At 31.3% G+C, this 13889-nt stretch overlaps 1 protein-coding gene across 1 annotated transcript in view; it reads left to right on the forward strand.

Moving 5' to 3' along the window:
* The window catches only part of LOC118185271 (DNA-binding protein RFX2-like), a 178574-nt gene that overhangs the window by 97629 nt on the left and 67056 nt on the right, over positions 1–13889 (forward strand). Inside the window, exon 7 of the mRNA XM_085825280.1 lies at positions 255–436. Within this exon, the coding sequence (XP_085681406.1) occupies positions 255–436 (182 nt within the window). The remainder of the gene's footprint in view (positions 1–254; positions 437–13889) is intronic.

The following is a 13889-nucleotide window of genomic DNA, read 5'->3' on the forward strand; positions in this document are numbered from 1 at the left end:
TATAATACTAATTCGTTGGAGATTCAAAACTGAAGTTTCTTTAAATTTTTACCCTCAGCATAGCCAATACACACTATGTGGCTAGATTATCCTATTTGAGTGGCATAGTTACAAAAATTATGTTAGATTAGTAAGTTTGAACTTGAATGAATTTATACAAAAGAAGATTGTAAATTATGCTTCTACTCTTTCTTTTTTATATATAATAAGTTCTTGCCTTGTATTCTTGTTTAAAGCAAAAGCATTTTTTACAGATGCAGTGGCTTATCGATAATTATGAAATGGCCGATGGAATGAGTGTTCCTAGAAGTACCATGTATAGTCATTATTTAAAACACTGTAATGAGCAAAAAATGGAGCCTTTGAATGCTGCCTCATTTGGTAAACTAATTCGAGCAGTTTTTGCAGGTTTGCGAACACGAAGACTTGGTACTAGGTATTAAATTTTATAATTTATAATTTGATAAAAAATAAAATTATTAGTTTCTGTGATATTATATATATGAAGGTACAGTGTTTAATATTAATGTTTTTATTATTTATTTAATTTTATTTCACAGTTTTGCACAGTAGTTGTAGTGAAGCGGTATCTTAACTTTAAATTAATAAACCTAAGAATACATCACTGCGAGTGGACTGTAAAATTAACCTTTATTCGGCGGTTTGAACTTTCGAACACAACACAGCACAAAGTAAAATGACAAAGTTACAATTAGCGGCTTTTAGAATGCAAAAACAAAATGCGAGCTGCGCATACAATCTGCGCATTGTGAAATAATTTCTCACAGACAGGCAGAGAGCTCTGGTAGCCGAAACATTCCGCCTGGCGTTGAAACATCGTTTCAAACTAAATAGCTTTTACAAAATGAAATTATCATAACAATATTAAATTATGCAAAAATGTATCATTAAAATATTCACAAGAAAACATAATATGAAATTATGCAATGAAACTAAATTGTTCTCAAAACAGATGCACAGAAGCCTTGATATAATTCAGGAACTTATAGTTAAAGCAAAGTACAATGTTATAATGCTTTAGGGAAAAACACTTAACCATTGATAGGCAAAACACTAAGTTTGTGAATTGGCTTTTTGAAACCTCCGGTAGCAGTTTTGATCTTCACGATACGCACAATATTGTCTGAGCTAGGAAAACTTCCATTGGTTTTCCTCTTCGAGATACAAAGTGCTTCAAAGCGGCAATAAATGATTCTGATGTAAGATTACCTACTAATTCAATATGTATAGCTCTTGTAGTAAAACACACGAATACACAAATGTAGCATTTCATTGGTTTTACTCCTCGACCTTGCCTGGGCTTCACTTGAAATGGCCTGGCGTAGTCAATTCCAACTTTGGAGAAAACCTTTGACGGAACGACTCTAGACGATGGTAAATCAGACATTATCTGGGTAGATGTTTTAGCTCGTACATGATGACATTTCACACATTTCCAAATCTGTTGTCTTACAACTGAACTAGCGTGGATTATCCAATATTCTCTTCTAATTACTGATAGCAATAGCAGGGGGCCAGCATGAAGATGGGATTCATGAAAATGATTCACTATAATCTGTGTTATGTGATGTTTCTTGGGCAACAAAATAGGATATTTTCTGTCCTACGCGATGTTGGATTGTCTTAATCTTCCTCCAACGCGTATAAGTCCATTCTTATCGATAAAGGGGTTCAAAGAAAGGATTTGAGTTTAACGGTTGATTCTTTTTCAGAAGATTATATTCATAAAAAAACTCGTCCATTTGAACTACTCTAACAATTGCATTTCTAGCGTATTGCAATTCTTCGGTTTTAAGGTAACCCTTAATCCTTGTTGCGGTAGATTTAGCTGAATTATTCTCAAACTGAAAACACCATGCGATGATTCTCTTATGTTTCAAGAATGATGAAACTTCATTAAAGACTGGAATTTGCAAAGCGACTGTTCCAATTGAACAAGAAATATTTTTCCATTGTTCCCTTAAAGACTCTTCTGAAAATGGTAAGTTGATAGAGAACGGAATATTATTTGAATTAAGCCACTGAGGACCTGTCCACCACAAGTCATGAGTAGAAAGCTCTGAAGGCAAAAGACTTCTTGATGTGCAATCAGCTGGATTCTCCTTTCCTTTTATGTGATTCCAATGCGATGAAGGTAAGAGTGATTGAATTTCTGAAACGCGGTTGGCTACGAACGTTTGCCAGCGTGTTGGTTCTGATTGTATCCAGGACAAAACTATCATTGAATCACTCCATGCATAAATATCGTCAACATGAATTTGCAATGAATTCTGCACAGCTTGAACCAAATGCACTAATAGAACTGCAGAGCAGAGTTCTAAACGAGGAATAGAAATTACTTTCAGGGGAGCTATGCGAGTTTTTGATGTTAGTGGCTGCACCGAAACTGAAGAATGATTTGAAGACTTTAAATAAATCACTGTGGTGTAAACTTTCTCTGATGCGTCACAGAAACAATGAAATTCTACATTTGTAGATTTGGGCAATAATACTCTCCTAGGAATATGAATGGATTCAAGATTTGCGATATCTTCACAATAGATTTTCCATCTTTGATTGATTTCATCTGGCAAGGGATCATCCCACGAAATTTGTAACTTCCATATGTCTTGAAGCAAGATTTTTGCTGCAACTATAAAAGATGCTAACCAACCAAGTGGATCAAAGATTTTCGAAATAGAAGATAAAATTATTCTTTTAGTATAACACTCTCTGTTTTCGAGATTTCCTAAGTGACAAGTAAACTCGTCTTGCGTTGGATACCACTCCAAACCCAATAATTGTATTGATTTAGTATCAACTACTGTACATGAAGAATTTGAGTTCCGAGCACTCAAAGCAGTTTCCAAAATCGAGCGATCATTTGTACACCATTTATGCAATTGAAAACCACCTTTTTGTAAAAGTTCACTCAGTTGTGAAATTAACTCTACTGCGTCCTCTACTGTGTCTGAACCAAATAGGACATCATCAATATAACAATTGTGTAATATTATTTCAGCTGCCTTTGGGAATTTAGCTCCTTCGTCAATTGTTAGTTGTTTGAGTACGCGAGTAGCCAGGTATGCAACGGAAGTAGTGCCGTACGTAACTGTGCACAACCTGTAAGTTTTAATCGGCTTCGATGGATCATCTCTCCAAAATATTTTTTGGTAATCGCGATTTTCATAATGAATTTGAACTTGTTGATACATTTTCAATAAGTCGCTAGTAATGGCTATGGGATAGCATCTAAACCTCAAAAGAATAGTAAATAAGTCGTCTTGTACCTTGGGACCATTCATTAGCGTGTCATTAAGCGATATTCCTGATGTAGTTTTGGCACTAGCATTGAAAACGACGTGTAGTTTTGTGGCAAGACTGGAGTCTTTTAGCACGTGATGATGAGGTATATAATAATGAAAATTTACTTTATCTAAATTATCATCGGATAATTCTTCCATGTGTCCAAGTGATAAATATTCGGATATGAAGTCTTTATTCTGTTGATATACTTTAGGAGTTTTTATTAGTTTTTGTTCCAGACTAAGAAAGTTGCGAAAGGCTGATGGTCTGGAATTACCCAACTCATTTCTTTTAGGCTTGAATGGCAGTTTTACTGAGTAATGACCATTTTCACTATGAACGTGATTTTCCACGAAATGGTTTTCACACAATCTTTCCTCTTTAGCTAAAGGTTTCGATGTGGGAATTTGTTCCAAATCCCAAAATGATTTAACTAATTCCTCCGTGTTTACGTTTAGCGTATTGACTGAAACCTGCTTATGGTTTGGAAATTCAAAATGTGTAGTTCCAGCAATTACCCATCCTAACTTAGAACAACATGCAAATGGAAGATTTTTGCCCATTTTAATTACCTCGCCATTGATTAAAGTAACGAATACATTAACTCCAAGTAAAATATCAATTTCTCCATTTTCATGAAATGTAGGATCTGCTAAAGTTAAATCTTCGAAACTTTCATATAAATTCAAAGGTAATGTTACACTTGAAATGTTTCCTGTAATTTTGTCTATTATGTAAGTGGACGTTGAAATTCTGTAATTAGTATTAAAATGAGGTGTAAACAACAACTCAACTTCTCCAGTAGTAGTTGTATTGAAAGTACCTAAGCATGACACTAATATCTTCGAATCCTTTATGCTCAATCCTAAATTGATAGCTGTTTTCCGACAAATGAATAATTTTTCACTACCTGAATCTAGTAAACATCTACAATTTATGAATTCATTTTTTGAGTTTTGAACCTTAATTAAAGCAGTACGCAAAAGTACATGACTACGTTTACCATTAGCATGAGCTCCAAAATGTTGATTTTCATAGTTGTTTGCACAAACAGTTGGAGAAACTTCTCTCAAGTTGTTTTCTGGTTTAATTTGCGATTTCGGAACAAACACTTGTGCTTCCGGGGAAGGGAATCTAGATGCACTTTTTGGTTTGAAATTATTTTCTAAATGCAAAATACTATGATGATGCTTAAAACAATTCTTGCAGGTATTTGCACTCTTACACATGTTAACTTTATGGACATTAGACAAGCAATTAAAACAAAGTTTATTAGTCTTAAAAAACTCTATTCGTTTTTGCACTGGTAAATTTAAAAAATTAGAACACCTGTATAAAAAATGATGTTCTTTACAAAATAAGCAAGTAGAATTAGTAATCAGAGAAGTAACCCTATTATACACTGGTTTATCTGATTTATGCATTTTACTAATTAAAGGTTTACTGTTCTGTAATGTTCTAGCGTAATTCTTCAAAAATTCAATCAAGTCATTCAACTTTGGTATTTTGTCTTTTTTTTAATTGACGCTCCCACCACAGCTTTGTCGAAACGTCAAGTTTTTTCAAAATAATATACAACAAAGTATCACTAAAATTATCTATCCTTTGATCTAATATTTCCAATGAACGAGTTATTTCGTTTACGTTATCTACTAAACTTAATATCGATGATGCAGATTCTGTTTGTATTTGTGAAACGTTAAGAATTCTTTTAATAAAAGCAAATATCTGTTCACTCTTATTAGAAAATCTCTCTTCTAGTAAATTCCAAGCAATACTGAAATTTTGATCAGCTATGGGAATTGAATGAATAATGCGATAAGCATCATTTTTCAAAGAACCCTTTAAATATTCTAATTTTTTAGCTCCAGAAAGATTTGGATTGTTGCGAACACTAGTGTTAAATAAATCTTTAAATGTTATCCATTCAGTTAAATTTCCGCTAAATGTAGGTAAAGATAATTTTGGTAACTTTAAACTTTCAGAGATTGATTCAGGTACGACAGGTTTGTCGCCATTTGCATTTATGACGTTGTAAATCTTTAACTTACGAATAATTTTTAAGTGAACCTCCTCAATTTTATCTAAAATTGACTGTTCTTCCTCAACGAAAGTGTCTATTTTATCATCATCATAATTTGTATAAATTTCTCTAAATAGAGATTTAAAATCTTCCTTAAAGATTTTACATTTTTCTAAGATTAATTCAGCTTCAGCATTATCTAAGTTATCACAATCTATTCTCTTGATGAATTTCGTTAACTGTGTTTTCAAAATTCTCTTTCGCTTTTTTTCTATATCTGACATTTTGAAAATATTCTAAATTCTCGATTTTACTAATACTTTAATCACAAAAATAATAGCAATAACGAAATGTCAAATGCAATTAAAATGCGTTAACTATTTCACTCACCTCGTACACTGTATCCATTGCGTAACTCTTGAGAATTCTAAACCGAAATTGCATTATCAACTCCATTACGGACACGTAGAATTCTTATTCACAAGCGCGGGTTTTTCTCAAAGCTCCGGCTCGACGGACCAAATAACGTAGCAAAGCGGTATCTTAACTTTAAATTAATAAACCTAAGAATACATCACTGCGAGTGGACTGTAAAATTAACCTTTATTCGGCGGTTTGAACTTTCGAACACAACACAGCACAAAGTAAAATGACAGAGTTACAATTAGCGGCTTTAAGAATGCAAGAACAAAATGCGAGCTGCGCATACAATCTGCGCATTGTGAAATAATTTCTCACAGACAGGCAGAGAGCTCTGGTGGCCGAAACAGTAGTGGATTTCACTCAAAAATTATATATTTGTGAAAGGATATGGCACTGCAGACATAGATAAAATTTATTTTCAAATTCATTAATGAGAAAAAATTATGCATTTTTATATAAGTAAGATTTCTGATTTGACTATAGAATTTTGAAGATAAAAGCATAAAAAAATAAACCAAGTTTCATAATAGGGTTCTAATATTCTCTTTGTTGAAAAAATAAAAAATATTGAAAGGATTTATGATAAATGATTACATCTTTACACTTTATAATTTAATTTTTTTCACGAATTCAACCCCTTTCCCCAAAAAGTTACTTTTTTATTGCTTTTTTGTTTTGTTTATATTATGTTTGTAATATTTCTAAGCATTTAGAACAACTTTTTTACTGCAAATAAAATATTAAGATTTTTCATGGAAGTTGTCTTTTCTTCCTACATAGCACCTAGCAGGGAAGTTACATTTATAGCTACCCATATGAAAAATAAAATTACTATACAGTTGTGTTCAATTATATTTACTTTTTACATACCCCCTTTTTTGGGGGGGATATCTGATTTAGTGCAATATATCTTAAAACAAGATGAGAGACACAGTCCAGACGAAAATAGTCTCTTTTCTAATTCTTTTACCATTGTCATTTTTATTCAGTGAACACACATTGCTCTCTCTTGCAGAGGGTTTATTTATTTATTTATTTTTATATATATGTGTGGTTGAAACCAACATTTTTACCACCTTTTTTTTATAAAAAAAACACAAAAGGGTTCTATAAAGAAATGTCTAAAAGTTAAAAAAAAAAAAAAAAATGTTTTTAGATTCTTCCTTTCCCTCTTTTCTGTAACATCTATAACAGGATAATTTTTCCTGTTCTCATCCATATGTACACCAAACATTGTGTTATTATTCTTCGTAACCACTTTTGACTTTTATTTTATTTAATTTTTAGATGTGGATACTTAAACCTTTTCTAAATTATGGATTATGATGTAAGAGAGATTGCTTTTTTGTCCATTCATTTTTAATGTACTCTTTTCTTCTCTGGTAAGCAAGCATTTGCCCTTTTTTTTTTTTTTTTTTTTTAATAGTACTTTAGGAACTTCTTTTCTTCGAACTTTTAATGTTCGTACATACCCATGTAGCAACTAATCAGGGCATTTGCTATTGCAGGTGATGAATAAAAGTTGTAATTTGTCTGACAGCATCCTTTGTGTAAAAGTGGTTTCATAAATCTCATTATAATTTATGACGATTTGCTCAAATGTTTGTAACTGTTATCACACACTGTTCCTTTTTCCATATATATTACCACAGAGCATACATATCAAGATTGATTCAAAAAGCATGTACATTTTTATTCCAAATTGTCATTGTTTTAGAGGAATATACTGTTTCCAAGTGAGTCTTTCTCTGTACAGCATAAGACTCATCTATAGCAACATCTCATTCAGGAGTAATATCTTCATGGAAATGAGTTTTCAGATGCTTTCGTACAGACTAGATGTTGCTAATTTTTTGACACTCATGAGAATTTATGTCAAATTCGTCATTATCTGAGAAATGTAATTATTTATTAATTAATTGGAAATTAAGATATTATATTACTTTGGGGGGGGAGGTGATGCAGAATGCCTCTTTTTCTAATACTGTTAAACTACTGGCTTTTCTATAATACCTGAAAGAATGATCAAAGTCAAAAATACTTGCATTTCATCTCTCTGTGTTTTTACCCAATTTTTGCTTCTGGAATGCCTACGAAGTATGCTATTTTGCCTGCATTCCTCAGCATATCTCTTTTATTTCCAAAAAAATCAAATAAATCAAAACTTCATAAAAACTGACATTTACCATTAGTGATATTGATGTTCATGTTAATTTTTGGATTTCTAGTAAAAGAAAATGTAGGAGAACAATTGGGAGGACAATTAATTTTAAAAAATTTCCTTGTGTGATTGAAGCTATCTGTATTATTATCAGAGTTATGGTATCAAAATCATCTAGAAAACTTTCACTTCTCTCAGACTTGTTTACAGATATTTCAGATTCTGATTTCAAATCACAATCTGAATCACAAGAAATTAGGTGCATATTCTCAATCAGCCATTATTTGACAGTAAAAACAGTTTTAACAACTTGTACAACAGTAAAGCTATCAAATTAAGAGTAAAATACATGTGAAAAGCTAAACACTGGAAAATAAAAGTTTGCTGCTGAGGCGTGTAAAAAAATGTGAAACAATTTCATGCTTTTCAACTAATCAGAATAGAGAAAATAGACTTTGCAGACTACCACTTACTTAGTAAACAACAACTGCGATCTCTATGAATAATTCAATATTAAAAATAGAAAAGATATAGACAAAGTAGTAAAAACGCCAGAGAAAGGAGATTGCCCGTACAGTTGGTAAAGTACTGAAAGCAGCACTCACCAGTACACGAGCAAAACACGCAAGGAGTTAAAAAAAGGCAAAAAAGACAAAGCTAGTTAAATTCCAATGACAATTAAGGTGTAATGTAATATTTTCACTTGTTAATGTTATTTGTTGTTGCATTTGTATTTCTTAACTCTGCAGAAAATTGTGACTCGTAACAATGCATGTCTGTATTATCGTATTTACTGTAGTCTTTTCCTTGTTTTTTTAATAACTTTATTGTGCAAAAATTGAGTGGAAAAAATTATGCAAATAACTTATTTTTTGTAGGCATAGTTACAATAAGAAAAAAAAAAAAAATGTAAAATGTTCTTAGATAAACTATCAGTAACTATTACAATATTATTAAGAAAAACAAACATTCCAATCAGAATACATGATAATATGAACATAACGCTATCTAATAGGATATCATCATTTTTGTTTCTTTCTATAATCAGTCTTGTCCACTCGTTTTGTTAACCTCTGCTGATTTAATGCAGCTGGTGTGTGTTACTTGCTACAGCTTGCATTATTTCAGCCATTATTGTTTTAGTCACTATTCAGTATGTCTTCCCCTGAGCAATGGTCATCAGATCCATCAAGAACATTAAATATCTTCATTTTCTTGAAGTTGTTCACTATTATTGTTTCAGCAATTAGAGCTTATGTACCCAAATTCCATGAGTGAATTAGTTGCTAAGATGAAAGTAATTGTTATGTGGATTAATCCATTTTAAAATTTAGAAGATCTTCCTTTTTGTACATCTTAAGGAAGAGGAAAATTATGTGAATACTTAAAAAAATTTCAGAACCTTGTCCAAAAAAGATCTGGAAAAAATTATACAAGTAATTATAGTGTTGTTCTTATTACTGTGGTACAAATATCTTATCTTATTATAACACCAATCTACTTCTTTTTAAAGCTGCTGCATAGATTCCTGCAGCTTGAGGCTTAATTTTTTGTTGCTTGTTCTACCTCAGTGAAAAAAAAAATAAGTATGATTAATTATTACTTATTTAATGCTTTTTACTTAAAGGATAAATTTACAGATGTATCAATCATACAAGTTAGTGTTCAGAAATTAAGTCAACTGTATATAGAAATATGTTTATTTTTTACTCACTGTTGGGTAGTTATCATCATTTGAACGCAGTAGTAACCAGGTATGCATAAAATCTTTAAAAAAAAGGGAAAAAATTATATACTGTTGCAATATATACATGTAGCATGCAGCCTACATGAATTGCACTTTTATAGAAAATAGCATGCACTTCAAATGATTTTGGCATCCCTAATTTAGAGACTTGTGTGAATGTAGATTTCATATATAAAAGAGAGACAAAAATTAAAGAAGCTAAACAAAAACAACATTTAAGTCTACTAATTAGTAAATTACAGGTTTAGAGAAATTAATTACATACAATCAAATCTCTGTTTAATGAAGTTGCAAAATCCCATGCAAAAACTTTGTTAACTCATTTGCAACAAATGGTGCAAACTTGAGCATACTGCTGAACCCATTCTTTCATGAGCATCTCTCTAGAGCATGAGGGTTTTATGCTACTACATGCAATACATGAAAATACAAAAAGATGAATGTGTTGTTTAATAAGGTTCTTTTGAGTATATATGTAGTATGTGCTATGTTTTATATATTTTTATGTTTCATATATATAATTTTTTTTAATATTTTTATTTTGCACATTAATTGTTTTCAGTATTTACTTACCTGTTAGTGCCTTTTTGAGTAGTGTGATAAATTTCAAAGGATCTACACGCAGTCCTATATTACAATCCTTGCATTCGTAATAGCTCATTAACCTTTTTGGAGAATTTTTGCAGGTGTATGAACAAACAAAGCTTTGCTGTCATACGTTCTTAGAACTTTCACTTGAACAAAGCACTTCCCATCTATCTTTGAGAGCAGAAGTTTAGGTTCTTTTTTTGCAAAGCCAAAATCTTACCAACAGTCATTTTGGTTGGAGGAAAATTTTCAATCTGTTGTTTCCTTCATCTCTTTACACCTTTGTTCCATGTTTAAAGAGTTCATCCGTCAATGATGGAGACATAAAAAAGCAATCAATACAGTCAAAAGTCGTTAATCCGGACTTGTTGGGACTTCGGCGATTCCGCCGGATTATAGATCATCAGCTTAAATCTGGTAAGATGGCATGCAGAAATTATAAAATTAAAAATATGAAACCGTTATGATCTAAAGGGTATCAAAATTTACAAAAAAAAAAAAAAAAAAAAGCTTAATATTTATTTGTTTACTTTATTAAACATTTCTTTCAATGTGAGTTGTTTAATGTTCATTTTATGTGATAATACTTTCTCTTTAATTCTATAAACAGACATAATTTCTTGTTCAGTTACAAAGTTACGCTGTTCAAGTCCTATAATTGCTGTGTCGAGAATACCGACTAATTTGTCAATCGAAATTTGTTCGTCTTCAATAACCTCTGTGTCACTTTCTTCCATGGAGGTAGGAAGTAAGATGGAGTTGCCCTAAACAAGTTTCTCCATACCCTGCTCTGAAGCACCGGCGATCCCTATGTGATGACCAAAATATTGGGTCATTTACCATTGAGTTCTAAGGGATTTGACGCGTTCGGGTGTAAATATTTTATAATTACGTCGCAAATATACATATAAATGTATATATATATTTTTTTCTACAACACTTCAGAGTCCTAAGTATGTGAAAACAACATATTTTTAAACAACATTTCATTCTGAACGGAATTAAATGCTATACTTTTCACAGGACAGTTTTCTCAGAATGGTTTAATTTGAATGAAATATTTTCACAAGTTTTCATTAATTACATTAGAAAAAAAAATTAAGGTAATTCGATTTTATTCGGTTAAAGGTACAAAAATTAAGATCAAAGTTTATTGTATTATTAATATTAAAATTATGCATTATTACTTTTCTATTTATAGAGCTTCTTCCTAAAATACTTTCTTAAATATGACATGATTTTTTGGCTTCTTTTAAATCGAAAAATGTAAGTCAATTTATAATTAATGCTCTATTTGGCTCATTTTAAATTAGAGAATTATTAGGAATTATTTAGGTATTAAATAGGTATTAAATAGTATTTGACTTTCTCTGAACATTTCTAAAAGGGAATAAAATAAGTTTTTTTTTTTTTTTTTTTTTTTTTTTTAAGTATTATTTAAAACTTGTAACTGAGTTATTATAAAATGTAAAGAGAATAATTCTTTTAATTATACTTATCAGTTTTTCCCCCCCCCCTTCATTTCAACAAAACATATTCCAAAACTCTTTATTACGTTCTTAAGTGCGCATTTCATAGCATTTGCCTTACAATACCTTTTAACAGATTGCTTTCCAATACGAACAATTCTTGCTTAAATAGTTTTATAACGTATTTGTCAACAGGATTTCAATTTATGTTTACAATTCAATATTAAGGTTATTGTATATTTAGATAACATTTATAATCATTATAAATTAGATACATTTAATCATTAGATTTCTTCACAGCACTTTCACAGTTGTTTATAAGTGAATAAATTCTTCATTTCAAATACATTTATAAATAATTTAATGAATATTTAAGTATTTTGTCAAAGGCAGATACATGCTTTTTGCAAGCACATGCATAAATACCCATACATATTTCCTATTTATCATTTCCGGCATGTGCAAATCTTTAATTTCTGTGCATTCACTATATTTTTCATGTAAAGTAATTTACACTAATTTAGCATACACCCGAAAGTTTTACATAAAAAATATATATGAATATAATTTGAAAATTAAAAGTATTTTTAATACCCACTCAAAGGTCAGTTTTTCTTCAAAATTCCTCCACGATGGCATCTCTCTCTTTAGGCAGATAGCCCTTGCATGCGTTACTCTATTTAATAAAAACTTAATCTGACCTATGTGCCTAATTACAAATATTTTAACATACATAATTTTATATTTACATTTAGCCATCAAGTTTCAAACTTTTCAAATCTTCTAGAAAATAAATTTTGGCAGATCTCTTTTAGCAATTTTCTTAAAATCTGTATTTTTGTAGTGCAACAGCTTAGAATTTTATAAAACAAATTCATAATCAAAATCGCTGTTGTTAGTTATCGAAAAATAACCAAGATGTGATTTTTGCGTAAATGTCAGTAAACTATACAAATTGCTATTATCCATCACACTATGAATGTTTCTTTCATGCGAGAGTGTCCCTTTTTGGATTTCTATGGAACTGTCGTGTGTCGAAATACTATCAGAATCTTGTCAAGCAAGCTTCTGAATGTAAACAAAGAACACCCTGTCTGGTGACCCAAGCTTCAAAGCAGTGCTTCACTTCTAGCACGGAATGGCCCCTCCTCCCTTTCCTACCTCCATGCTTTCTTCACTATCAGAAGCGAATTATAATGACGAGGAATTTGATTTAAATCATATCAAAGATGGAGTACATCGAGATGAAATACTACATTTAGTAAGGAATTATAAGCCAAATAAAATAAAATCATATGCCCTGAAGATAAGGATAGTGCTGACAGATCAACTTCCAATTCATTGCGTGCCGCGGCATCCCTCCTTACCCCGCAGAGCAGCGTTAAATTGATAAACAGATTTCAGAATGGTTAGAGAAACAAAGGATATGCCTTTATCCATTTTTTGCAGCAATTCCACTTTTTGCTTAATGGACTTTGAAACATACTTTCGCTTCGTAGATCCTTTACTTATTAGTAAATATATATCGGAAATTTTATTTGACATAATCGAAAGTTCAAGCTTACTTTTATAAAATTGCTCTAACAGTCTGCAAAAAATAATAAGCCGGATCCAATTTGAAGATTAAGGAACAGTTCAATCTGTAACATTAACTGAATTAGATAATTTTAGCTTAGCTTATACTGCCCGTTATACATTAAACTCACATGTGTAAACGTATTACGCGCATGCGCACACGCATATTCGCAGCCGTAAAGGTCTCGGTAGATATGGTCAACGCAACGCATGCACAGAAAGTTTGTAGCTTTGAGGTCCAGATTATAGATCATTCCGGATTATGGGTGTCCGAATTAACGACTTTTGACTGTATGTGCTATTTCGGGTACACTACTATAATGTGCTGAATCATAACATATGCTCATTATACTGGAAGAGAAGCAGCTCTCTTGGTAATGTAAATCAGTATTCTTTTTCACAACTTTTATATGGAAAAAAAAAAAAGTTACAAGGATGTTGAGCACAAGTGAGATTTCACTATTAACTGAGAGACAAATAGGGTTACAGTTACATATGTACGGTTTCTCTACAGTTTTAACTATATGAAGTAAACAGTTAGAAAATACCAGTAAATAAGTGTTTAAAAGTCCAGTTACAGTTAAACTACTGTAGTAT

The sequence above is a fragment of the Stegodyphus dumicola genome, chromosome 10 (assembly GCF_044657685.1).
Source record: "Stegodyphus dumicola isolate Sdum_Otavi_A_Nest chromosome 10, ASM4465768v1".
Classification (NCBI taxonomy): domain Eukaryota; kingdom Metazoa; phylum Arthropoda; class Arachnida; order Araneae; family Eresidae; genus Stegodyphus; species Stegodyphus dumicola.